The following is a 25,210-nucleotide window of genomic DNA, read 5'->3' as shown; positions in this document are numbered from 1 at the left end:
TGCTGCTATTCTCACTTTAGATGAAGGTTTACAGAACAAAATAGTTTCTCATTGAACAGTTAGTACACGTGTTGCCCGTTGACAATGGTTACCAACCCCACTACATGTCAACACTGTCTTTACTCAACCTTGGGTTCCCTATCACCAGCTTTCCTGTCCCCTTCTGCCTTCTAGTCCTTGTGGTGACCCTATTTCTGAAGCAAGAGACGGCGCAGGCCTTGAGATGTTAGTTTGATTGGCTTTGACCTTGGTACTGGTCTTAAGTAGTGAGAGCAAGCCATGAAAGCGCGCGGTGGGGGATCCATGTGAGGACGCGCCCCCTCCAGGCCTGCGCGGAGGCGGGATCTGGCGCAGTGGGCGGGGCGGGGCAGGGCGGCCCCGGCCCCGTCACGTGCCCACTCGCGCCTGCCGCGTCGTCAGCCTCAGAGCGAGCCGCGCGGTAGCAGCTGCTGAGAGGCGCGGAAGCAGCTGTGGCTACAGCAGCGGCGCTCGGTCAATGGCGGCGACTGCGGTGGCAGCGGGGTCCGGGCCGGCGGAGGGAACCGAGGTTGCGGAGGGGCCCCCGGGGCCGGCGGCGGCACTGGAGCTGTGGCTCAGTGAGTAGCCGGGGGCCGTCCCCCGGGAGGGTGCAGCGCCGCACGTGAGGCCTCGCTTCCCGCCTCCCTGGTCCTTATGAGTCTGGCGGGCGGGCGGACGGCCTTCGAGTAGGCCCAGCTGCCGGGGTTGGGGACTGGGGCCCGGCGCATGTGGGAAGGTCGCCCAGGTCCCCGAGAGGAGCCGCAAGGCTCTGCCGGTTCTGCAGACTTAGGATTTCTGCTCCCCTCCCCCACTGACCACTCCCCTCCCCCCTTTTTTTTATTGGTAAAACATTCTGATTATTAACAACCGTAATGGCTAACGTTTATTGAGCTTTTTCTTTTGTGCTAGCCACTGTGGTGAAAACATATCAGCCGTTGCTAATCCTCATTAGGACCCCAGGAGCTAGCTTCTGTTATCCGGGGTTTCGAGACTTACGGAGACTCAGGAGACTCAGCTGTGCAAGATCACGCAGTCTCTTGCAATCGATTTGGAGCTGGGAAAAAGCTCTGTGGCTGCTGCCCTTAATGTCAACAGTTCCTTTACACCTTTTGTAGATGTTTACTGTGGGCAGACTTACGTATAAGTCTTCTGTAAGCTTGCAGACGGTCCCCGGCATAAGGGCTATTACTGACCTGGTTTTACCAGTAAGGAATTGAGGTTCAGAGAGGATAAAGAATATGCCCTTTGCCTTACTAGTTAGTGGTGTGTGGGGCTCTGTGATAGGTGCTGGAGATAACCGAGGTGGGTAACACAGGGGACTTGGTCTCAAAGACATTTTTTTTAGTGAGTACAAACACCTTGTTATTAACGAGAAGAGGGGTTTGGTTCCGTTCAACCTGTGGTGGTAGAAGTTGGTTTGTTTACCTGGGGGATGTCACAGCACATGGAGCATTTGAGTGGAGAAAGGAAGCAGTAGCATTCTAGACCAAGGACACTGCAAAGGTTGGGAGACAAGAGAGTGCAGAACATTCTGATGGCAACAAGTAGGTCAGTGTTGCTGGAATGCAAAGTCTGAATAGCAGAGAATCTGGAAATGAGGCTGCACAGCTAATTGGTGCTAGATCGTCAAGGTCTTGAATGCTGTAGAAAGGAGTTTATGTTTTATCCTGTGATAGTGGGTTGTTGGGAGTTTCTGCAAAAGAAGCATCACCATGGAATCCCCCATGTGGGAGCTGGATTGGTTAGGGAGGGTGAGAGTTCAGGCAGGAGTGTAGGAAAAAAGCTATTCTGGCAGTGTTTAGGGGCTGAAGTAGGACAGAAGCAGTGGGGATGGAGGGTGGGCAATGCCCACCAGAAATAATTATCAGATCTAAGATACTCCACTGGTCTCACCCCATCTGGAGCAAGGGGAAAGGAAGAAAACCAAAGACACAAGGGAAAGATTAGTCCAAAGGACTAACAGATCGCAAGTACCACAGCTTCCACCAGACTGAGTCCAACACAACTAAATGGTGCCCGGCCACCACCACCGACTGCTTTGATAGGGATCACAATAAAAAGGTCCCAGACAGAGCTGGAGAAAAATAGAGAACAAAATTCTAACTCAAAAAAAAAAAAAAAAAGATCAGACTTACTGGTCTGACAGCGATTGGAGAAACCTCGAGAGTAAGGCCCCCAGACACCTTTGTAGCTCAGTACTGGAAGTCACTTCTGAGGTTCACCCTTCAGCCAAACATTAGGCCATAAAACAAAATGAGACTAAATGTGCACACCAGCCCGGGGGCAAGGATGAGAAGGCAGGAGGAGATAGGAAAGCTGGTAATGGGGAACCCAAGGTCAAGAAGGGTAGAATGTTGACATGTCGTGGGGGGTTGGCAACCATTATAAAACAACATGTATATTAATTGTTTAATGAGAAGCTAGTTTGTTCTATAAACATTCATCTAAGGTACAGTTAAAAAAGAATCATCAGAATCAGCAGCGTTGATGCGTTGGAATGTAGGCAAGAGATCGGAATCTAGGATAGACCCTAGGTTTCAGGCTCAGGTAATTGGTCGGTTATGACGCCTCACCTATAGGGAGGAGCTGCTTTAGGAAGGAAGAGATAGTTGAGTTGTTAAGTTTGAGGTGCTTGTGGTACAGTGAAAAAGAGATGCTCTCTTAAACTAACTCCTGAGGTCACCGTGTAGCTAAATGACAAATTGGTTCAAAAATTAATATCACCTGAAGTACTGTGCTCCTTTAAAAAAATCACCTACATGAGACCAAACGGTCAACAATTACTTTAAAACAATGGTGAGACTGTAAAGGAAACTAGATTAATGGAAAGGGAACAACCAGAATGGGAATAATGAGAAAGTTCATGCATTGTGAAGAACATAACCAGTGTCACTAAACAACTTGTGTAGAAATTGTTGAATGGAAACCTAAATTGCTGTGTAAACCTTCACCAGAAACACAGTAAAATATTATTAAAAAAGATGCTCTCTAGGCACTTGGTTAGCTCCAGAGAGGGTGAGAGTTTAAGGTAGAGTTTGGGAGTCAGCAGCTCGTTGGCGGTGTGCTTGTCTAGGGAGGGTGTGTATATTTAAAAAAAAAAAAAAAGCAGAGGTTTTGGAGATGGAGCATGGGAACCCTGATATTTAAGGGCGGACTGAGGAGCAGCGTGAAGACTGAGGGTGGAGCAGACAGGCAGGAGAGCTTAGAGAGGGGAGAGCCACAGATACCAAAGGAGGGGTGTGGTTGGTAGTTTGCTGCCAAAAGTAGAGTAAGATGAGGAAGGATAAGGAAAAGCCTTATTGGCAACTAAAAGGTTATTATTGAGCTATCTTTAAGTTAGTTGTGGGAACAGAAGGTAGTTGATACAGGAATGCTGAGTTGGAACCAACTTGACAGCATCTAACAGCAACCATTAGGAGGTAGGAACCCTGGTGGCACGATGGTTAAAGCACTTGGCTACTAACCGAAAGGTTGGTGGTTTGAACCCACCAGCTGCTGCAGGGGAGAAAGATGTGGCAGTCTGCTTCCTTAAAGATTACAGCCTTGGAAACCCTGTGGGGCAGTTCTACGGGTTTGGTTGTTTTAAATTAGGAGGTCGTGGAGAACTGTAGGTTTAGAATTGAGTTGCACAAAAAGTGAGTAAATGGCCTGGGTAAGATGATAACTGGCAGCTGACCCAGGTGGAGGAGATAAGAGGGAGTGCCTGGAACTATGTCTGTCTCCACAGAGAGTCCATACCCTACCCAGAGAGAGGGGTGCTTCAGTTGTTTTGGGGGCCATGGGGGCCCAAAAGTTGCTGGATCTTCAGGGAACGGTGGAAACCTGCATTTGTTTGTGAAATCTTAATTTTTAAAAGTTGACAAAGCCAAACCAAAAACCAAACCTCATTGTGACTCATAATGACCCTATAGGACAGAGTAGAACTGCCCCATAAGGTTTCCAACGAGTGGCTGATGGATTCAAACTGCCGGCCTTTTGGTTAGCAGCAGAGCTTTTAACCACTGCGCCACCAGGGCTCCAAAGTTGGCAAGTACTTTGAAATAATAAAATTTGGCTGGTGCAGGCCAGACAGAATTCATCTGTTGGGAGGATGTAGCCACTGGCCTCCAGGTTTTATTTTATGGTTCTTGAATATGGAGGGAAGGAAGGAGAGAGTAACTGGAGGGAATCACAGAGTCAAGGAAATTATAAAGGGAGAGGGTAGGTTTGTGAGTCCTTTCGATTAAGGGCAGGAACACCTGGAGGGGGGCTTAAAGGTACTGCAGGAAGTTAGAGCTAGGGCAGGAAGGGATGACTTGGGCTTACAAAGAGGAAGGGCACCGTTTGTTTTCTGAGGGTTAGGGGAAGGAGATAAAGATGATTGCACAAGTAAGCTTGTCAGTGGTCCCTGCCCCCTAGGCGCTGCCCCCCGCCCCTCACTACTACCACTTCGCAGGCTGCCTGCTGAATGTTAGTGCTTAGGTGGAGTAGGGGGTTTGAGGAAGGTGGGTAAGATGGGAAATGGCTGCTAAGAGAAACAAAAGGGAGCCCACCTGGACACTTTGAGAACAGTTTCTCAGCACTGTTGACATGTTGGGCCCCATAACTCTTTGTTGTGGGAGGCTATCCTGTGCATATAGGACATTTAGCAGCATCCTGTAGAATTGAGTGGCCTCTACGCACTAGATACCAATAACACAACCCTCTCCTCAATCATGACAACCGGAAATGTGTCCAGAGGTTGCCACATGTCCCCCGGGAGGGGAAGGGCACAATCACCTCCCCACTCCTGAGATCCATCACATTTGAAGGACTGTGGCATGGTGATGTGACATCAGGAATGTGTGTTGGCAGTCCTCCTGGTTGTGTGACTTCCCTCCCTCCCCTTAGTAGGAGCAGAGAAGGTGAACTGTATTTTAAACTAGATTTGGTGGGTCTGGGTTGTGGCGGGTGGAGGAGGTGCAATAGGAGGACAAGGGAGTAGCAGGGCTGATGGTGTGGCTGGGACAGGAGTGTAGGTGAAGGGATTCACTGTGCATCTAGGCTAGATGGAGAAGGAAGTAAATCTAGTGGAGGCTGAGGAAGGTCTGAGCTTGGATCCCTAGCTGATCTTACCTCAGCAAGCAAGGCAGCTGTCTTTATTTATTTATTTTTTTTCCTTTCTTTTTTTTTTTTTTTTTTTTTTAATTGTACTTCAGGTGAAGGCTTACAGAACAAATAGTTTCTCATCAAACAGTAGTACACACATTGTTTTATGACTGGTCATCAACCCCACAACATGTCAACCCTCTAACTTCTCAACCTTTTTTTTTGGTGAAAATACACATAGCCAAAGATACACCATTTCAAAAATTTCTACATGCACAGTTCAGTGACATTAACTGCGCTCTTCCAATTGTGCTGCTATTCTCACTTAAGATGAAGGCTTACAGAACAAAATAGTTTTTTGTTTAACAGTTACTACACATTTTGCCCTATGACAATGGTTAACAATCTCACAATACATCAACAATATCCTTACTTAACCTTGGGTTCCCTATCACCAGCTTCCTTGTCCCCTTCTGCCTTCTGGCCCGTGTCACTGGACTACTGTACCTCATTAGTCCCATTTGGTTTTACAGGGCTGTCCACTCCCAGGCCGAACGGTGAACCTCAGAGATAACTTCACCACTAAGCTAAAAGGGTGTCTGGGGGTCATACTCTCGGGGTCTCTCCAGTCTCCTTTAGGCCAGTAAATCTGGTCTTTTTTTTGTGAGTTAGAATTTTGTTCTACATCCTTCTCCAGCTCTGTCCAGAACCCTCTGTTGTGATCCTGGTCAGAGCAATCAGTGGTGGTAGCCGGGCACCATCTAGCTGTACTGGACTCAGTCCGGTGGAGGCCTTGGTAGCTGTGGTCCATTAGTCCTTCGGACTAATCTTTTCCTTGTATCCTGTTCTCTTCATTCTCCCTTGCTCCCGAAGGGGTGAGACCAGTGGAGTATCTTAGATGGGCGCTTACAGGCTTTTGAGACACCAGACACTACTCACCAAGGTAGAATGTAGAACATTGTATAAACTGTGTTATGCCAGTTGAGCTAGATGTTCCCCGAGACCATGGTCCAAGGCAGCTGTCTTTAAAATGGGAGTAGTGATAATACCTCCCTCTTAGGGTGGTTGTGAGGGTCCGAGGAGTTAATGCACGTAAAGCACTTAGAATAGTGCCCGGTGCATAGCTAAGTGCCCAATAAATTAGTTATTATCAATAGTCCTTTAGTTGCAAGTGACGGAAAACCAACTTGTATTGGCTTCATGAAAAAGAATGGCCCAGGGTAGGGCTAGGCTAGCTCAATTCAGAAGTTCCATGGCATCGCGAAGATTCATTTCTTTTCTTCAATTGTCTCTGTTTTGCTCTGCCCCCTGCTGCAGTCCCAGCAGAAATAATTTTTTTCCCATTAATTTCAGCAGGAGTAATGGCGTTCTTGGCTCTTGGTCCAGCTTGGGTCCTGTATCCAGTCTTGAAATCAGGATAGCCAGGAGGGTGAAATATGCAGAGTGCCAGGCCTGTTGGTGGGTGTGGTACCCATTCCCAGAACCAAAGGGTAGGGGGAAGGGAACAGACCCAACCAAACTTGGGACCTAGAATTGAGGAGGGGTGATTCCCCCAAAGGAACATCAGGAAGCCGTTACCAGAAGCTCACGCTTTAAAAATACAAATGGAAGTCTTCTATACATTCTGTTTTGCATCTTTCCCCCCGCTTAACAGAATATTTTGATCATTGTTCCACATTACTGCATATATAGCTGCCTTGTTCTTATTGTTGGAAAGCCCCGTATGTGCTATTGTATGGGTGTGCTATAATGTATTTAACCAGTTCCCTATTTGTGTACAGTTGAGGTTGTTGCCAGCTTTGTGCTATTAAAAGCGGCACTTTTGTTCCTCTTGGTTTCTTGATTCTAGCTCTGATAGTCAGTCATGCCATGGAGGCAGTAGCTTAGTTAAAGTCGAGTGTTCAGTAAATCCCTTTCTTCCTTCTGTCTGGACTTAAACTCCTAGGAGTCACCCATTTATGCCTCCCTTGGAGCTCTGGAGAAGTCTGGATTGCAGTCTGTTTATGTACCAGTAGTCCAGACTTGCGACATATTCAAGTTACAAGGAACTGCACTTATGATTGTCTTTTTTTTTTTTTTTTTGTACATCTTATCGTTAGTAATACAATGTTAAAACATATCCGTAAGTTTGTGTGTAATGTTTCCAACCCCCAAAGTCAAAGATCAGGATTTATAAAGATTCTGATGATAAAATGCAATAATAATGAAAACTAAAAAAAAAATGTCTCAAGGAAAGCTCTGACCCAGCACAGAAGGAAGGTGAAGTGGTTAAGCAGTGGGCCCTCCAGTCACACAACTCAGCTTTATCCAGCTTTATCTCGTCCAAGCCTCCTTCTCTGCAGAGGAATAATCCATATCTGGACTTGTCACAGTGATGAGCACATGAGTAAATCTTAGCTGTTATTTTTTCTATAATCATGTTTTCTAAATTAAAAACATCGGACAAATGGATGGTCTGAAAACAAAAAAAATTCCTCCATTTTCACGTAACACCCATTTCGCACAACAACCTGGTCTTTGGAACCTAACCATGTTGATGAGTGAGGAGTGGGTATATGAATCTTACTTTTGGGCCATAGTAAACCTTGAGTGAATCCTTATGATATAAGATACAGCAAAGTAAAAAAAAAAACTTACATTTTCTAGATCTTCTTGCTTGTTACGTATTGGTTTCCTAAGGCTGCTGTAACAAGATAAAATGGGTGGCTTTAAAGAACAGAAATGTATTGTCTCAGTTCTGGAAGGTGGGAGTCGAAGATCAGGGTGTCGGCCATGTTGGCTCCTTTGAGGGAGAAAATGTTCCGTACCTCTCCTAGCTTCTGTAGCTCCAGGTGTTCCTTGGCTTGCAGGTGCAGTGTTACCTGGTATCATTTTCTCTGTTTGTCTCTTTTTTATAAGGATACCACTATGGTTGGAGTAGGGCCTCATGTTGACTGATAACATCTTCAAAGGCCCTATTTCCAAACAAGGTCATGTTCACAGGTACCAGGGGTTAGGACTTCACCATATCTTTTTGGGAGATACAATTCAGTCTATAACACTTTGGTTAAGGGTTTGGAAGATGATTTAACCTCTTAAGAGGTTTTCTTTTTTCTTTTGAAACAGCTGTTACCTGTCTGTACTGTGACTTTTCCATTTGGTGACAGGTGAGGGGAGAGAGGGCTGGATTCTGTATGGTGAGCTTGGGCTCTGAGTGCTGTTTCTGCCTCTAGGTCTAGTCAGTCACGTGTTGAGGTCATAATGCCTTTGTATTATCAACCTTGACTTTGTAGTGAACTGCAACTAAAGCACTTTTGGTTTTAGGGTGGAATTAGATGATTCAGACCCTTTTCATCAGAATCTCTGAGACTCATTGCTTTAAATAATTTGTGAATGTTTATTTTGTACCTATGAGTAAGGCGTTGGGCTAAGCACTGTAGGGAATATATGGCTTCTGCCTTCGAGAGTTTTAGTCCCCTTAGGTATAATCTTAAAAAGCAGAGACTGCATATTAAAATAGTAAACGATAACTTTTGCTATCCTTTATTATTTCCTGTATGTTGCTGTTCTGAGCAGTTTACACACTGTCTTGTTTAAATCTCATGACAATTCCATAAGGAAGGTCCTGTTGTCCTTATTTTATAGTTGAGGAAACAGGTTCAGAGAACCTGAGGGCATGTAACTAATGAAGGGTGGAGTTAGAGATCCCAGTTATAAAAGAGGGGCAGGTGAACTTCTGAGAGAAAGAGATGGCTATGTTTTGTGGGGGTGGGAGATAAAAATACCTCGGAAGTCTCTATAAAGAGATCACATTTGAATCAGGACTTGAGGGCAGGTAAGATTTTGAGAGGTAGAATATAGGGGAGGAGCTTTGAGGGCAGGGAATGATGAGGGGCTTGCTGGGCTTGATATCTGATTCCTTTGGTCTCCTTTGTCTTGTTATTGTCTTAGAATGGAGTCAGCCTCTGACTCTCACAGCTGAGCTGGATAGGCACATGACTTCCAAATGACATAAATGTGACCACAGTCAGGAAGTTAAGCTCTAGGTTGACTGTGGAGTCTTAGGTAATCAGAAGGGAAGAGGATTAGTCGGACCTGAGCAGTGGGAGGTTTTCTGGAGGAGATGGAAATTCAATGGGCCTTGAAGAATGGATAGGATTTTGAGAGGAGAGGAGTGGATATTCAGGCAAGAGGAATAGTAACATCAGAAATATGACCCTAAGAACGAGCTTGTTATTTGCAGAGTCTGAAAGAGCTTCTTTGTCAGGACCAGCAAGCTATTTCACTGAGAGGCTGGTGAGCCAGGGCAGGCTGGCCAGTGAGGGGTCTAGGAGGTTATATGACAGGGCAGAATAAAGAGTATGTTGGTAACTCCTTTGTGAGAGAATGTGGCCAGGTTCAATAGGGAGGTGGAACATATTGCCCCTGGAGTGGGCCTCCTTGCTGGACGCTGGATGGGAATTGTAGCCAGCAGCTGTGGGAGAGGAGAAAGCCACTACCGTCCCCTAGCACTGGAGAAGATACCTCTAATCCTTTCTTCCAGCAAGGCTGGGGAGTACTGGAAGTAGAGCCACTTTCCAGACAATAGCTTGTTAATTAATTTGCTCATTAAGTCAGTCAGCAAATACTCATTGAGAGCATACCATGTGCCAGATACTGTGCTTGACTTGTGGACAGCACAGGCATGGTCCTTCAGTGGAGCATGGTCTCACCTCAGGCCTTCTGACAATCTTCCTTCCTGCAGTCATATTCTGGTCTTAGCTGTGCCCTGATGCCCTGTGATGCTCCGTGTCCTTGGATTCCATCCAAATATGAATGTGTCGGTGGGGGAGACCCTACTGTGTTGGATCTGGGTTCCTTGGGGATGAGTAAAGCAGCAAAGAGGAGTGAAGACGTGAAGGTCCAGATGTCAAGTTGGACAAGCAGCTAACCTGCAGATGAAGTTTCTTACATAGTATGTCAGAGAGATCTTCAGTGAGCTGAGGTTTAGGGGAGTTGCTTTTGCGGAGACGGTGGGATGGCCAAGTAGAATCACCTGAGAGCTTGTGATATGTTCTGGTCTTTAGTCACACAGCTAAGACACCTACAGGTGGCCTCTCAGGTGGTGGCCTGTCCATCCACATTGCAGGGCTGAAGTAGGGGTTCCTGAAATGGGGTATGAAGAAGGTACACACAGGTCCAGCCTGCACTGGAAGTGGAGCCATTTCAGGACAATAGTTTGTTAATCAATTTGCTCATTCAGTCAGTCAACAAATACTCGCTGAGAGCATGCTACGTGCCAGGCACTGCTTGACTGGTGAACAACACAGGCATGGTCCCTGTCCTTTTCGGCTCTCTGCCCACTGGGTCTCATCCCCTAAGGGAGTGATGTCACAGCCTTCAGCTGTCAGGCTTTTAGAGGGATGTATGTTTCTTTCTTTCTTTTTTTAAATTTATTTTGTTGTTGAGAATACACACAGCAGAGCATACCAGTTCAACAGTTTCTACATGTATGATTCAGCGACATTGATTACATTCTTTGCATTGCGCAACCATTGTCACCGTCCTTTGCTGGGTTGTTCCTCCGTCATTAACATAAACTCACTGCCCCCTAAGGTTCCTATCTAATCGTTCGAGTTGCTGATGTCAGTTTGACCCTGTTTAGATAGTTCTTAAAAGAATGTAATACTCAAGGCCGACTTTTTTGTATGTTTCTTTTTATTATACATTCTTTGCTTTTTTTTTTTCTTCTTCCTTAACAGATAAAGCCACAGACCCAAGCGTGTCAGAACAGGATTGGTTGGCTATCCAGAATTTCTGCGAGCAGGTGAACACTGATCCCAAGGGGTAAGATGACTTTCACACATGCTTGACTAGCGGGCGGATGCCTTACTTTTTCAGGGCTATTTCACAGTTAGGCTTGCTTGTTTGTTTTTTTCCCCACAATCCGTTGAGAACATTACTTTATTGTTCTACAAATACCAAATTCATGGTACTTAAAAAAAAACAAAACAGGATAGTCACTTTGCAACTGGCAATTATTAAAAAAAAGTTTTAAGTAGTGTTGTTAAACACTAATGCTCAGGAGAACTCTGTATGTTGCAGACAGAATGTAGCTAGGTTACGTGAAAGAGATCATTGTGTTCTCCATCATTTAAATGTAATCTTCTTAGGAACAAAAACCAGGAAGAGGGTAAGGTTTTGTTGAATTGTCTATTTCCAAAGTGTCGGGATAGGAGCTGAAATATAAAGTCAGTCATCCAGGTGTTTAATCTACAAGTTGCTGAAATTCAGCTATTTTGAAATGAGCCAGAACTTTGATCCTGGTTTCTCCTGAAGTGTTTACTGAGCATTTGTAATACGACAGAGTCTGTGTTGTTCAGGACCCTTTATGTGGGGTCTGGGCCTGACTGTCCAGCTTGGAGTTGTAGGGGTTGGTTGGCTGAAGGGAGGGTGATGTGCCCTGGACAGAAGGACGACCCTCGGGCTGTGGGTGCAAGAAGGGTGGGTGGGAGTTGGCTCCCTCAGAGGCTTGTGCATGGGCTGCCTGCGAGTCATGTTCCACCACTGCCCTGGGACACAAGCTCCTGGGTGGGAGGTGACTTTAGCGAGCATACCCAGTGTGACCGGTTAGTGTGTCCTCCCCGCTCAGAGTCCAGGTCTCTTTGGTTTGCCTTAGCTCAACACATGCGCCTTGGCTGTTGGCCCACAAGATCCAGTCTCCACAAGAGAAGGAAGCTCTTTATGCCTTAACGGTGAGTGCGACTTGCCCTTAGCCTAAGCTTTCCTGTCATGATGCTGGGAAGGTTGCTGAGAGGGACTTTGCCTCTGCTCCAGTCCCTTTTCAACTGTGCGGGGGCATCTTGGAGGTTTATATTCACAGGCCCTGAGAACAGCAGGCTGTAGGGAGTCCTGTTCTCAGATTGCCCCATCTTAGATCTGTTTCTAGAGAGCAGTACTGAGCCCGTTTTGGGAGAAGGAAAGGAAGATTTTATTTCCTTTACCTTCTTAGGCCAGGCCTGGCAAGTCCACATGCTCACAGGGGCCAGCCTGGTAGCATAAATGAGTGAAGCAGCTGGGTGAGGCCCACAGAACCAGAGAGCATGTGCGGAGTTAAAGAGGGCAGCTGCTGCACAGGGCCAGCTGGCTGTTGCCAGGCGTGACTTTGGACCCAGTGTTGATAGAACTTTCCATTTTCCAAGAGAAACCAGAAATCTACATTTTCATATGAATTCTCTGAATTCTTACATGCTGTTGACTAATTTGAAATGTTGAAAATCATGTGGACCCAAGGAAATGTGTGTAGCCCTAGCTTGCTCCTCTGGCTTAGCAGTTCTTGGGCACTACATGTCAAATAGCCACCTCTGGGGAGGAAGTCATTCTCTGAGCAGTTTCAGCTGCCCAAGGGGCTTCCCTAAAAAGTGGGGTTACCTCAGGGCACACATACCTCACTGAGCTGTTTCCTGGGCACAAACCTGGCAGTTACAACAAGATCCAACAGATGACATTTTTTCTTAATCTGAAAATGTTACCCTTTCCCCAAAGCTTCAGTGTCATCATAGGCTTGGGAAAGCATTAGCCACATACCAGTAAAGTGCTCATCAGATTCTAGGGGAGCCCTGGAGCCACTGGCTTCCCTCTTATGGGGTTCTGTGTCTGTGCAGGTGCTGGAGACCTGTATGAACCACTGTGGAGAGAAGTTCCACAGCGAAGTGGCCAAGTTCCGCTTCCTGAATGAGCTGATCAAAGTGTTGTCTCCAAAGGTGAGTATCCTCTAGACTCAGCCTTGCCCACTGTACTCCACCTGCCCTTAACCTTCAATCTTCTGTCACCTTTCTCAGGCTAGAGGCAGGGTTGCACAAGGACAGAAACTGCCAGCTTGTCTCAGACTTTTGAGAGGTCTGAGAAGGTCCTGCATGTGAAAGCTTTCTCCTCTAAGGTCTAGGCTGATGGTCATCCTTATCAGCTGCCCTTTTATTGCTAGCATTTTCAGATTCTCCCTTGTGAATGGGTGGTCTGGAGAAAGTCTGTTGTGGTGGCACAGATTTCCTGGTGGAGATAGCAAGAGATAGTTGGTGCAACTTTACTTTCCATGTAACTTCTTGCTTTGTTCTCTGCATTTTCTCTTCCCGCACCTGTCTTAACAATGTTCCCCACCGTTCTCAGGTAACATAGGTTGAGCACTTACTTTCCCTAGTCAAAAAATGAGTGTCCCTAGTGGTGTAGACAAGGCACCGTTTGAGGCTCTTGTATGATGGGCATTTAATTTTAGCAGTTTTGGAGATTGACTCCTTGAAACCTAGAAAAGAGCCCTGAGGCTGGGCTGTGCCTCATCACTTGGTCTTAGGTTGTGTCTCAGCTTTTAACCAGCTGTGGGCAGCTCACTTCTGGGCCTCAGCAGCCATTTGTTTAGTGGAAGTGCTTGCTAGATTGTTCCCTAAGTTCTTTTCAGCTCTATAATTCTCTTTCCTCTTTCCTTTCAGTACTTAGGGTCCTGGACCACAGAAAAAGTTAAAGGAAGGGTCATTGAAATACTCTTTAGTTGGACAGTCTGGTTCCCAGAAGACATCAAGATCCGAGATGCTTATCAGATGCTGAAGAAACAAGGTCTGACTTCACTTTGCATCCCGTTTTTACAGTATGTTTCTTTTTTTATAGGCCTTGTAATTTTTTGTTGAGAGTTGGACATCTTGTGTAGGACAGTGGGGACTGAGGTAAATAATTTTTATGCTCAAAAATGGGCATAACTTTCCTTCTGGTAGGCCATGAGTTTAAGAGGTTGAGTCAGTCTAGTCAGAAGTTGAGCGAGGTTTGAGGTTTGATATTGCTATAGTTACTCTTAGTATGCTGTTGTTAGTTGCCATGGTGTTGGCTCACGGTGACATTAAGTATAACAGAACAAAATGTTGCCCAGTCCTGTGCCATCTGTATGATCGTTACTATATTTGAGTCCATTGTTGTGGCTATTGTATAGTACCTTCGAGCCTGGGGGGTTCATCTTCTAGCATTATATCAGACAGTGTTCTGTTGTGATCCATAAAGTTTTTATTGGCTAATTTTCAGAAAAAGATTGTCAGGCCTTTCTGAGTCTGAAGGCTTTGCTAAACCTGTCTACCGTGGGTGACCCTGTTGGTATTTGAAATACCAGTGCCATAGCTTCCAGCATCGTAGCAACACGCAAACCACCACAGTAAGACTTCTCTGGTGTTACCTTGTGCTTAGGGTTGGGGGCTGATTTGCCAGAGCATTTTTCTCAATATCTGCTCCACCTTCAGCTTTAGGGATTCCCTTTGCTCTGTACCTCAGAGAGCATGGAGAACATGTTCCTGCCTCTCTCCCAGCAGTAGACGGCTATTACTTGTTACTCAGCACTTGTTAGCCTGGTGGTGGGGGATTGTTCGCTGTTCAGATTAAGCCTCAGTCTTAGGCAGGCCCCACGTCCCTGGTTCTTGGGGGTAGGGCCTACTTGGTGATCCTGTCCTGCCCACAACTGTAGGTTGGGGCCTAGGGCCCCTTTCTGCCCTACCCCCAGGGGTATAAGGGGTTTTTTTTGGTCCTGGTTTTCGTTCCCCAGCTGCAGTGAGTTTTCACCAGTGTTCTAGGGCTACAGGGTTTGCTGTCCTTCCCGCAGCAGTGTAAAGAGGGATTTAGGAGTGGCTGCAGGCCTTTCCCACTCTTTTTGTGAGCCCTTGGTGAGGCATCCAGACAGAGATGAGGCTGTTCCCATTTTTTTGGCCCCCAGAAGCTCTGTATCCTCTTACTAGCTCACACTAGCCTATAAGTAATTTTTAAAAACTTTTGCTGAATTACTCTTCCTGGTGTTGCCTCCCATTTCTCCTTGGAGCACTGTACTTCCTTAGATTAGGTTAATTGGTTGCCCTGTGATGTCAGCTCTGTAATGGATTCAAGGAAAGTTGTGAATTTGTAGGTCATCCAGTTTTTTTGTTGTTGTTATCAAGGTGGAGTGATGCTGTTCCCACATTTCTGTGTCCTGGGCGAAAGTTGGGAGTCTGCATTCCTCTTTATCTTGGGTTCTTTAGAAGAAGGAATCTGTCAAGTGCACTCACTTAACATTTTTAGGAGTTTCATCAGGGATCCCACAGTAACTTCTGGGCCGTGGGAGGATATGCACCTCCGTAAAACGGTCAGTGTTTTTGTAGCATAAGGCCCACAGCCTCCTAACCCTGGGATCTGGTTCTGCTCTTGCTTACTTGGCCACAGTCGTTGTCTTGTTCTTTAGCCAAAGGTCCCCCTAAAGGCTCTGATGTCCCTGACTTTGTGCTAGTTCCTGGCTTCTCCTGAGAGATTATGCAGAGCTGTGATTGTACCATGATCCTGAGTGTTAAGGTTGTTGATAGTATTTTCCTTCTGGGACATCGGGAAGCAGGAGTTTCTGAAGTTGATGGGTACCCATATCACTATCTTAACTTTGTGAATTGCATGTTTAGGAATCATAAAGCAAGACCCTAAACTGCCAATGGACAGAATCTTACCCCCACCTTCTCCCTGGCCCAAGAGCTCCATCTTTGATGCTGATAAAGAAAAGTCAAAGGTAAGGAACTCTTCTCTGACCTTGGTGGCCTACCTGCAGTCTCATAAGACCTTTTCTTAGAGACTGTATTTTAAGTGTTCCCTGGAAGGTCCTCTGATCCCTGCACCGGAGCGTGGAGGGGTGGGTTAGTGAGCTCTCCTCTGCAGAGCCGGTTCTTGGGAGTGAGGTAGCATAAGGCCTGAATGGGCCGAATACTATGTTCTTTGTATTAATCTGCCTTCTTATCTGCACAAGTATTCCTGGGGGAAAAGAAGGAAAAAGAGTAACTCAAGGGGAGTGTGAGAAACGTGGGATGATCAGCCATATCCAGTGTATTTGTGGCATTGAGGTGGGGATTCGTAGAGAGGAGAGCATTGGTTGTGTATTGGCTCAAATCTTTTTAGTGCCAGTAAGCCTGACCCCACCCATTTTCCTTCCACTACTGCCTCCCGGAATTACTACTTCTAAGACATCAGTGAGGAGAGGGAAGGGAAAAGGAAGGTGGTCAAACACGTAGGCCAAGACACAGAGATAATGATAGTGCTTGTGAACGGGGAAATGGCTCTTGTGGTACTAGTGATGGCAGTGCTTTTGGCCATTGGTATTCTCGGTCAGTCACAAGGTCTGGGAAGTGTAGGACCAGGCATGTCCCACGCCACGTGTTTCTGTCCGGTGTGCTCTGCCCTCCAGGTGTAACCTCTTGGGTACCATTCCCTTGGATCTAGGTGCTCAGTGTCCGTGAGGTACTATAGGTAGAACAAGCAGCTTTATTCTAGATCCTGAGCTGCTTTTCTGGTTCCTCTCCCACTTTTTATTTTATATTTGCAAAGGGTTGGAGACCTAGGGAGGGTCATGGACTTCCGAGAAAGAGTCCTCCTGTATCACCTTAAGCAAGTTACATTCATTCCCTGAAACTCCATTTCCCTATCTTTCTTGACAGTTTCCCTATCTCTCTAGCCATTTATTCAACAAAGATCGAGTGGCTTCTATGTGCCAGATATTCTGCTAGGCATTGGGAATAAAGCGATAGACAAAGTTAGGGCTGGAAAATTCTCTGTTGTAGGGCTGCTCTGTGCATTGTTTACTCCATCCCTGGCATCTACCCATTAGATGTCTGTAGCAGACCCTCCTTCCGAGTGTGACAACCAAAAATGTCTCCAGATATTGCCAAATGTCCCTTGGAAGATGGAATCCTTCCCTCTCCACACACACACTGTGTTGAAAACCACTGATCTGTGGGGATATTCATAATGCCTACATCATAATGTCATTGTGAGGGTTTGGTAAGATACACATAAAATGTGTGAGCTGTTATTAGTGTGAATTCTATTGTTGTTGTTACCAGTCTGTGCCATTTGACACAGGGAATACAGTTCTTGTTCACTCTCTTCAGCTTTTGACAAGGCTTCTGAAGAGCAGCCACCCTGAGGATCTTCAGGCTGCAAACCGGCTTATCAAGGATCTGGTCAAGGAGGTAGGCACTTTCCAGCTGGTTCTATGGAAGCAGCATTTGATGGGCTGAAGGACAGTATGTGTGTGCTTGAGGGTGTGGATGAACAGTGTCTGGGAGAAGGGATGGCCTCCTGGCCTGGAACTGGGGAACAGCTGTGGACTCCCCAAAAGGCAGCAAGATAGTGGCTGGAAGCAGAAATCATAATGCTGTACTTTATCCGTGGCGCTCAAAGCATTTTATAGATGCCATCTTTTGTCCCAGTGATAGGTACTGTCTGGACGAGAGTCCAGGTTTAGGAATCTGTTTTTCAGAAGAATGGAGGCTGGTAGTGGAAAGGAGCAACCTACCAGGCACCAAAGCTGCATTGCCTCCCCCAGAATTCTGCGCTTTGATTGTTTGCTTCATCCACTGAGCAAACATTCCTGCTCACTCAGTGTTCTTGTGACTTCCCTGACTTCTCTGCTGCCCAAGGGTATGTTCTGTCCCATCTCCCTCACTTCCACCTGCTTCTTTCCCTTTAAAGGAGCAAGAAAAGTCAGAGAAGGTGTCCAGGAGAGTCAGCGCGGTGGAGGAGGTCCGCAGCCACGTGAAGGTGCTGCAGGAAATGCTGAGCATGTACCGCAGGCCAGGGCAGGCCCCACCAGACCAGGAGGCCCTGCAGGTGATCCTTAAAGAAGCTGTATGTGGGTGTAACTGGCAGACTAAACTGCACATATTTAACTGGGGCATACTTTAAACCTGAGTCATGAATTTGGGAGGGACTGAAGAGGACCCTAGAGGCTGCTGCATGCTTGATTGGAGGCCCCAAAGGCCTTGCTGTGGGTCCCGGGTATGTGTTGTAAAACCTGCCTCTTTTCCCAGGCCGTGTATGAAAGGTGTGAAAAGCTGCGGCCCACCCTTTTCCGGCTGGCGAGTGACACCACAGATGATGACGATGCGCTCGGTAACACTTTTTAAAATTTCCCTAGGCTAGATATCAGCCCAGAGTGTTAGCTCTCTCCAGCAGACGTGCTTCTTCCTGTTGTGCGACTGCAGTGCCAGGAGCAAGAAAAACTGACTGTAGGTTTGATGGTGGGTGGGCCAGGGAACTGATTTCCAGAAAACTGAGGCCTCAGCAGGAAATCAACAGCAGGTCTGAAAGCATAGAAAGGGGTGGAAACTTACCGAGTCGATCGGGTGTGAGAAGAGCACTGAAGGGAGGGGTGGAGAAGCCAGCAGAGGCCTAAGAGCCAGCTTCAGTGGTGCATCTAGAAGAATTCGCCAACTTAAACGCCGTCAGGGGCCAGCTAAGTAACAAAAATGAGGCAGGCTAATGGGGCGTGGTAGGGTCCATTGTCCACAGGTATTAAAACTTTTATCATGGAAAATCTCAAAACCTATAAACAGCGGAATAATAGAATAGATCCTGTGTACCCTTCACCCATCTTTAACAATTACCAACTCACAGCTAATCTTCTGACCTTGTTTCATGTGTACCTTTCTCTTCTTCCCACCCAGCCCCAAACCAGAAAGCCAAACTAGTTGCTGTCGATTCTGACTCATGGCAGCCCTACATATGTCAGAGTAGAACTGTGCTTCATAGCATTTTCAGTGGCTGATTTTTCAGAAGTAGATTGACAGGCATCTCTTAGGAGGTACCTCTGGGTGGACTTAAACCTGCAGCCTTTCGGTTAGCATCTGAGCACATTAACAATTTGTACCACCCAGGGACTCCCTACCCATCTCCACCTTGGTCTATTTACAAGCAAATTCCATACATTTCAAAATAATCAAATATTCTGTCAATGTTCAGATATTGCTGCTCATTTCTTGCTCCCTCATGTTTTTTTTTGTTACAGTTCTAATCAAACGAGACATAATTTGTAATTGATTGGCATTTCTTAAATATTTTTTAATTCATAGGTTTACCCTACCCCGTCTCTCTTTTTTTTTCCCCTTGCATGAGCAACAGGTCTTTTGCCCTGTAGAGTTTCTCTTGGTCTCAGTTCTGTCGATTGCATCCCCGTGGTATTTAACATGTCATTTTTCTGTTCCTGATACTTCTCATAAATTGCTAACTAGATCAGGCGGGTTGATTAGATGCAGGTTCGATTTGGTGGGGGTGGCAAAAATACTTAATACGTGGTGTTCGTGACACACGTGGAATCTGGTTGTCCCTTTCATGATGTAATTATCCCCTAGACCCATTATTTTCTCACTGGTTGCAGTGATGTCAGAGGTATCTAAATTTAAGGTTTTAAACAACTTGCAAATGCCAAGTAATATTTGTTCACTGAATTCAAGCCCTTGTTGCAGTTTACAGCGTCTGCCCCACAGTCAAAATATTGGTGGGAAATAAGCAGTTGGTCACTGCTGAGAAGTAATATTTCAGTTCTTTGGCCTGCCCTCTTAGGAATAGCCCTTGGCCTTGTTGCTATTCTCGTGTCTCTCTCTTAGGACAGATTAGTTTGCAGGTAAATCAAGCCATGGGATGCTCTGCTCACATCCAGAGTTGTTTCCCCTGCTTCCTCAGGGCATCTTGGCATCTGGTCCCTGGTGCCCTTTCTAAATATGGTTGGCCTACAGGTGCCCTTGAGACATTGGAGACACTGGTTTGGTTGTGAGACTGAACTGGAATTTAGAACAGCATTCCCCCTGTCTAATAGAAATAGCATGCAAACCATGTATACAATTTTAAATTCCCTAGCAGCTACACTAAAAAAGTAAAACAAGTGGCATTAATTTAACAATCATGTGATCTGTATTTTCAGTTACTAGTAAGATTTACATTTTTTTTCTATGAAGTTTTTTAGAAATTCAGTGTGTATTTTATCCTTACAGCACACTTCAGTTTGGATGCCAAATGTTCATGGCAGACACTTCACCTGTATTTAGACTTCATAAAATTTACAACTGAAAAAGTAGGTTCATAGACCACGTTGCTCCGTACATACTTAGAAACTCCAATAACTGAGTGGAGTACCATAAAGATAGTTTTCTTTTAATATTTGCATTCACATTGTCCAAGCTTCAGGTTTCAAATTTAATTAAAATTAAATAAAGCTAAAAATTCAGTTCTTCAGCTGAAGGAGCCTTATTTCAACTGCTCACTAGCTACACGTGGCTAGTGGCCTTCATGTTGAACAATGCAGACATAAAACCAGTTACTGCAGAGCTAATCCCAACTCATGGCGACTCCATGAATAGAACTGTGTTCTGTAGAGTTTTGTTTTTGTTCTAATCATTTTTTTTGTGTGTTTTTGGTGAACGTTTACATGGTAAATTAGGTTCTCGTTTAATAATTTCTGTACAGATTGTTCAGTGACAGTTAACATTTTTCACAGTGTGTCAGTGTTCTCTTTAAACACATTCTCGTTGTTCTGTTTCAAGTGCTGTAGTTTCGCCACCCCTTTATCTTTTCATCAGAGTTAATTGTTGACCTTTTGGTCTTATATAGATTGTTTTTTTAATGGAGCACTGTACTCACAGGTAATATCATTCATTTTGTATGCCAGTCTGTTACTTTGCTAAAAGGTGACCTCAGGATAGTTTTGGTTCCAGGTTTAAAGAGTGTCTCAGGTTGATAGTCTCAGGGAGTTCTCCAGTCTCAACTGGACAAGTAAGCCTGGACTTTTTTAGATTTTGAGCTCTGTCCACACTTCTTTCCAGTTCTGTCAGGGTCCATCTATTCTGGTCCTGATTAGAACAGTCAGTAGTGGTAGCTGGGCACCATCTAGTTCATCTGGTCTCAGGGTAGATGAGGCTGTGGCTTGTGTAAGCTGATTAACCCTGTAGACTAGTTTATTTTCTGAGACTTTAGTTTCCTTCTTTTCTTTTGCTTCTGACGAGTACAGACCAGTAGTTGTATGTTAGATGGCTGCTTGCAAGCTTTTAAGACCCTACACGCTACTCACCTCACTAAGGATGCAGAACATGAAGTTTGTGAACTATATTATGCCAATTGACTTGAGTTGTCCCATGAGATCCATAAGGTTTTCAGTGGCTGATTTTTCGGAAGTAGATTGCTAGGCCTTTCTTCTGAGGTGCCCTTGGATGGACTTGAACCTCCAACCTTTGCATTATCAGCTGAACATATGTGTTAACCATTGGCATCACAGTGCTAGGGCTCAGGGGTTTGAGTGACTAGGTCTGACAGGGGCCTGATTACATGTTCTGGGGGCAGGAGGTATGGTATACTGAACCTAGTAGAGCCCCGGAAAGGCTGTTGTGTGGAATGGCTTAAAAGAAAGGACTGAAAGTGTTAGTATACTAAATCAGAGGTTTCTGATTTTTCTCATTCTTCAGCTGAGATTCTCCAGGCAAATGACCTCCTCACCCAGGGAGTTCTCCTATACAAACAGGTGATGGAGGGCAGGGTCACCTTTGGGAACACAGTGACCAGTCCAGTGGAAGACATACCTGTCTCCAGAGGTATGTGGAAAGAGCCTCTCCTTGCCCAGCTTGCAAATCCCAGAAAAGAAATACATCCTCAGAATATTCTGGGTTATGGCATAGAAATGAGAGAACTTGCCTACTTTTCCTTCTCTTGTGAAAACCGATTTGAATTATCAAGCCTGTGCCATGGGTTCCATTGTGAACTGACGCCAAACTGGATGCCAGCTTTGGCTACAGACAGAAGCAGATGGCTGTGTTGTGTCCAGATTTGGATTCTTCTCATGAGTTCTTAACTTGTGGGAGCTGGAGACCAAAGAAATGGTTGTCTTTAGTGGTTCCTAGTGCCAGGCTACTTGGATCAGAATCACCTGGAGCATTTGTTAAAATGCCAAGTCTTGGATCCCTGATGCTTGGATCTACTGAATCAAGACCTCTTGGGGTTGGGCCTGGGTATCTGCATTTTATTGAGCACTTCAGGTGATCAGCTGGTCAGAAACCTCAAAAGGCCCCTGAACTGGTGAAGAAAGTCAGGTCTGCTCCTGTCCAGGTTGCCTGGGCCCTTTGGAGGAGGACTCTGATCACTCTGGTGGGAATGCTGCCTTCTGGTCACCACCAAGGTGGGAACACAGTCCTCTGGTGACTTGATAGTCCAGATGCCAACTCAGTCTGTGTGTCAGGATGCTCAGCTCAGGTGAAAGGTTGTTCTGGGGCTGCTTTGGGGTGGAGGAAAGTGACATCTTTTGATTGAGAGAAGACTTGAGGAGAGTTGGCAAGTTTTAAGTGGAGATTTTGTTCTCATGTCTAATTGACTTATTCTGCTAACCCTACCTGTTTTCTAGTCTTTCAGAATCCAGCAGGTTGTATGAAGAACTGCCCCCTGATTGACTTGGAGGTGGACAGCAGATCTGAGCAGGCCGGGACTCTGGCGCCATCTTTACTTCATCAGGACCTGGCAGCCTTAGGTGAGTGTGAGTGTTTAGCAGCAGCAGGGACAGAAGGTCCTCAGTAGGGACAGAGCGTGAACTGGTTCCCTTTGGAAAGAATATGCCTGCTTCTGAGGTGATTGGTTATACTGGGCAGTTCAGAGAGGTCCCCTTTGCACTGTAGTCTCAGTTTTGCTAGGGATGCATTGAATGACCTTGAGTAAGTCACTTTATCAGTCTAGGCTTTAGTGTTGTAAATGTTCGAGAAGGGGTGAGCGTGGTATTGATCTTCAGCTTGTATCAGGTAGTGAGTTACTTTTGTGCACCTCACTCTGCTCATTTCTTGCAGGGATCAACGATGCCGCTGTTACGAACGAGGTAAGGAAGCGCTTCCTTGGGGCCAGGGAGGACAGGGTTGTTGTTGTTGTTAAGTGCCATGGAGACAGTTCCAACTCATAGCGACCCTGTGTACAGCAGAACAGAACACTGCCGGTCCTGTGTCATCCTGCATCATTGTTGTACTTGAGCCCATTGTTGCAGCCACTGTCAGTCCATCTTGTTGAGGGTCTTCCTCTTTTTAGCTGACCCTCTACTTTACCAGGCATGATGTCCTTCTCCAGGGACTAGTCCCTCGTGATAACATGTGCACAGTAAGTGAGATGAAGTCTCACCATCCTCCCTTCTAAGGAGCACCCTGGTTGTACTTCTTCAGTACAGATTTGTTCGTTTTTCTGGCAGTCCATGGTATATTCAGTATTCTTCACCAGCACCATAATTCAGATGCATCAGTTTTTCTTCACTCTTTCTTGTTCATTGTCCAGCTTTTGCATGCACATGAGGCAATTGAAGATACCATGGATTGGGTCAGGCGCTCCTTAGTCCTCAAGGTGACGTCTTTGTTTTTTATTGAAGAGGTCCTTTGCAGCAGATTTGCCCAATGTAGTGCGTCATTTGATTTCTTGAGGGCAGGGTAGGATTTCTCAAACCTGCCTTCACAAGGGCAGTGCTGACTGGTGGAGAGAGCAGTGCTACTGCACTGTCCTAGTGGGATTCATAGACTAGCAGTTCCAAAGCCTCTCTCTTTCCTCTCTGTTTACACCTACCCTGGTCGGTTGTATCCAGGCTCTGCTCAGAAGTCATACGTTTATTGCCCTTTCTTTCTCCTCTTGCCCTGGGAAGTGTAGTAGGTCCTGGGCTGTAACAGCTTTGGTGGGGTCAGGAGAGCTATGCCAGTGTCACTGCAGCTGATGGTCATTCATGCCCTGGCCTTATTTTAGTCATTCCTGGTTTGACAGGTTGCCCGTCAGAATTGCTGTAAGGAAAGGAGGAATCCCACCCCCAGCACACTGCCAGATGGTGGTGTTCAGAGTCCTTCTGCAGAAAGGAACTTGCTGGATCTCCTCTCACCACAGCCCTCTCCGGGCCCTCTGTGAGTCTTCTGGACAAGGGGTGTAGAGTCTGGCAGTGTGTGCAGTTCCCTCTCATTGCACAAGGGCCAGTCCTCCAAGACAGCCAGAGACCTCTCACGCTGGAGAGACTTTCTTCCTTCCCATTGGAAGTTCAGTATGCTGCTTCCCCTTTCTCCTTTCACTTGCCATCCCAAGTCATGAAAATACCTCCTTTCCAGAACCCCTGAAAGGGGCTTATTAGGAGGAAGAGTAGTCATAGACGATGATGGCTGTTTTTGGTGTCTGTTGATTTTCTGTTTTCCTAGTTACAAATATAATAACCCATTGCTGTCGAGTCGATTCCAACTCAATAGCAACTCTGTAGGACAGAGTAGAACTGCCCCGTAGGATTTCCAAGACTGTAATCTTTCCAGAAGCAGACTGACACATCTTTTCCCCATGGAGCAGCTGCTGGATTTGAACTGCCAACCTTTCGGTTAGCAGCTGAGCAGTTAACCACTGTGCCACAAAGGCTCCTTACAAATATAATTAGTGCAAAATTTGATCATTAGAGTGCTGTGTGTATATATATGTATATATAGGAGCTCAAAATACTTCTCCCTAAAAACAATGGTGAATGTTCCTTTTTTGCTTTTATTGGTTTACGTGTAGTAATAAATGATTGTAGCTTATTTTTACACAAACTGTACTGCAACATGGCATTTTTTAAAATACGTTACATCCTTGATAACATATTTCCATATCAGTTTAGATAAATTTGCCTCATTCTTTTTAATAGCGACATAATAATTCATTGTAGGGGTGTATTTAATGATTTCCCTCTTGTTGGGTATTTACATAGTTACCAGTTTGGGAGCTCTTGGGGGAATGTTTTTCTAGTACAGGTTGCTAAAAGTAGAGGTGCTCCAAGGTATGAATATGAAATTATTTTCATAGATCCCATCCTTTTGCCTTTGGAAAAGTTGTAGCGATTTGTGTCCCCCAGAACAGCCTGATAGAGACCCCAGGGCTCTGGTGGAAATGGAGTCATGCTGGGAGATCATTCCTGTTTGCACCCAGAGGGTGTTTCTTTTGGTTTTATTCTTTTAACCACTGGACAGGGGGCCAGTAATAATTCTAATCTGGATAGGTTTTTTGCTCCTCTCTGGACTTTGGTTTTCCAAAAATGTTTTGAATTTGTGTTCCAAATTGACAAAATCATGAAGAAGTATGAAGCGGTCATTGTATCAATTTGTGTATCATCTACATAGCTCACGTCACTCCGGTGTGACCTTATATCACACATGGGAAACAACCTGACCGAGCTACTTGTTGTCCAGGACTGTCTGACAATTACCACATTAATAACCCTGTGAGGTAGATACTTCTATTACCCCATTTGGTAGATGAGGAAACTGAGCTATAGAGAGATTAAGTTAGTTGCTTAAAGTCATACCTTTACGTGTGTGTGTGTGTGTGTGTGTGTGTGTGTGTGTGT

At 45.6% G+C, this 25,210-nt stretch overlaps 1 protein-coding gene across 2 annotated transcripts in view; it reads left to right on the top strand.

The window, feature by feature from the left end:
- The first annotated feature begins 457 nt into the window (after positions 1–457).
- GGA2 (golgi associated, gamma adaptin ear containing, ARF binding protein 2) overlaps positions 458–25,210 on the top strand; it is a 33,046-nt gene continuing 8,293 nt past the window's right edge. Inside the window, exons 1-13 of one of the 2 annotated variants that reach the window (XM_004373334.2) lie at positions 458–596; positions 10,806–10,890; positions 11,723–11,798; positions 12,708–12,806; positions 13,527–13,650; positions 15,492–15,595; positions 16,968–17,048; positions 17,551–17,688; positions 17,889–17,970; positions 21,312–21,437; positions 22,241–22,363; positions 22,674–22,702; positions 23,620–23,753. In XM_004373334.2, the coding sequence (XP_004373391.1) occupies positions 497–596; positions 10,806–10,890; positions 11,723–11,798; positions 12,708–12,806; positions 13,527–13,650; positions 15,492–15,595; positions 16,968–17,048; positions 17,551–17,688; positions 17,889–17,970; positions 21,312–21,437; positions 22,241–22,363; positions 22,674–22,702; positions 23,620–23,753 (1,301 nt within the window). In that variant the 5' untranslated portion in view covers positions 458–496. The remainder of the gene's footprint in view (positions 597–10,805; positions 10,891–11,722; positions 11,799–12,707; positions 12,807–13,526; positions 13,651–15,491; positions 15,596–16,967; positions 17,049–17,550; positions 17,689–17,888; positions 17,971–21,311; positions 21,438–22,240; positions 22,364–22,673; positions 22,703–23,619; positions 23,754–25,210) is intronic. The other variant, XR_002823577.1, reaches the window with a different exon arrangement.

This window comes from Trichechus manatus, unplaced genomic scaffold (genome assembly GCF_000243295.1).
Source record: "Trichechus manatus latirostris isolate Lorelei unplaced genomic scaffold, TriManLat1.0 scaffold00024, whole genome shotgun sequence".
NCBI lineage: Eukaryota > Metazoa > Chordata > Mammalia > Sirenia > Trichechidae > Trichechus > Trichechus manatus.
The sequence above is the reverse complement of the archived record's forward strand: the minus strand, read 5'-3'. Positions and strand labels throughout refer to the sequence as shown.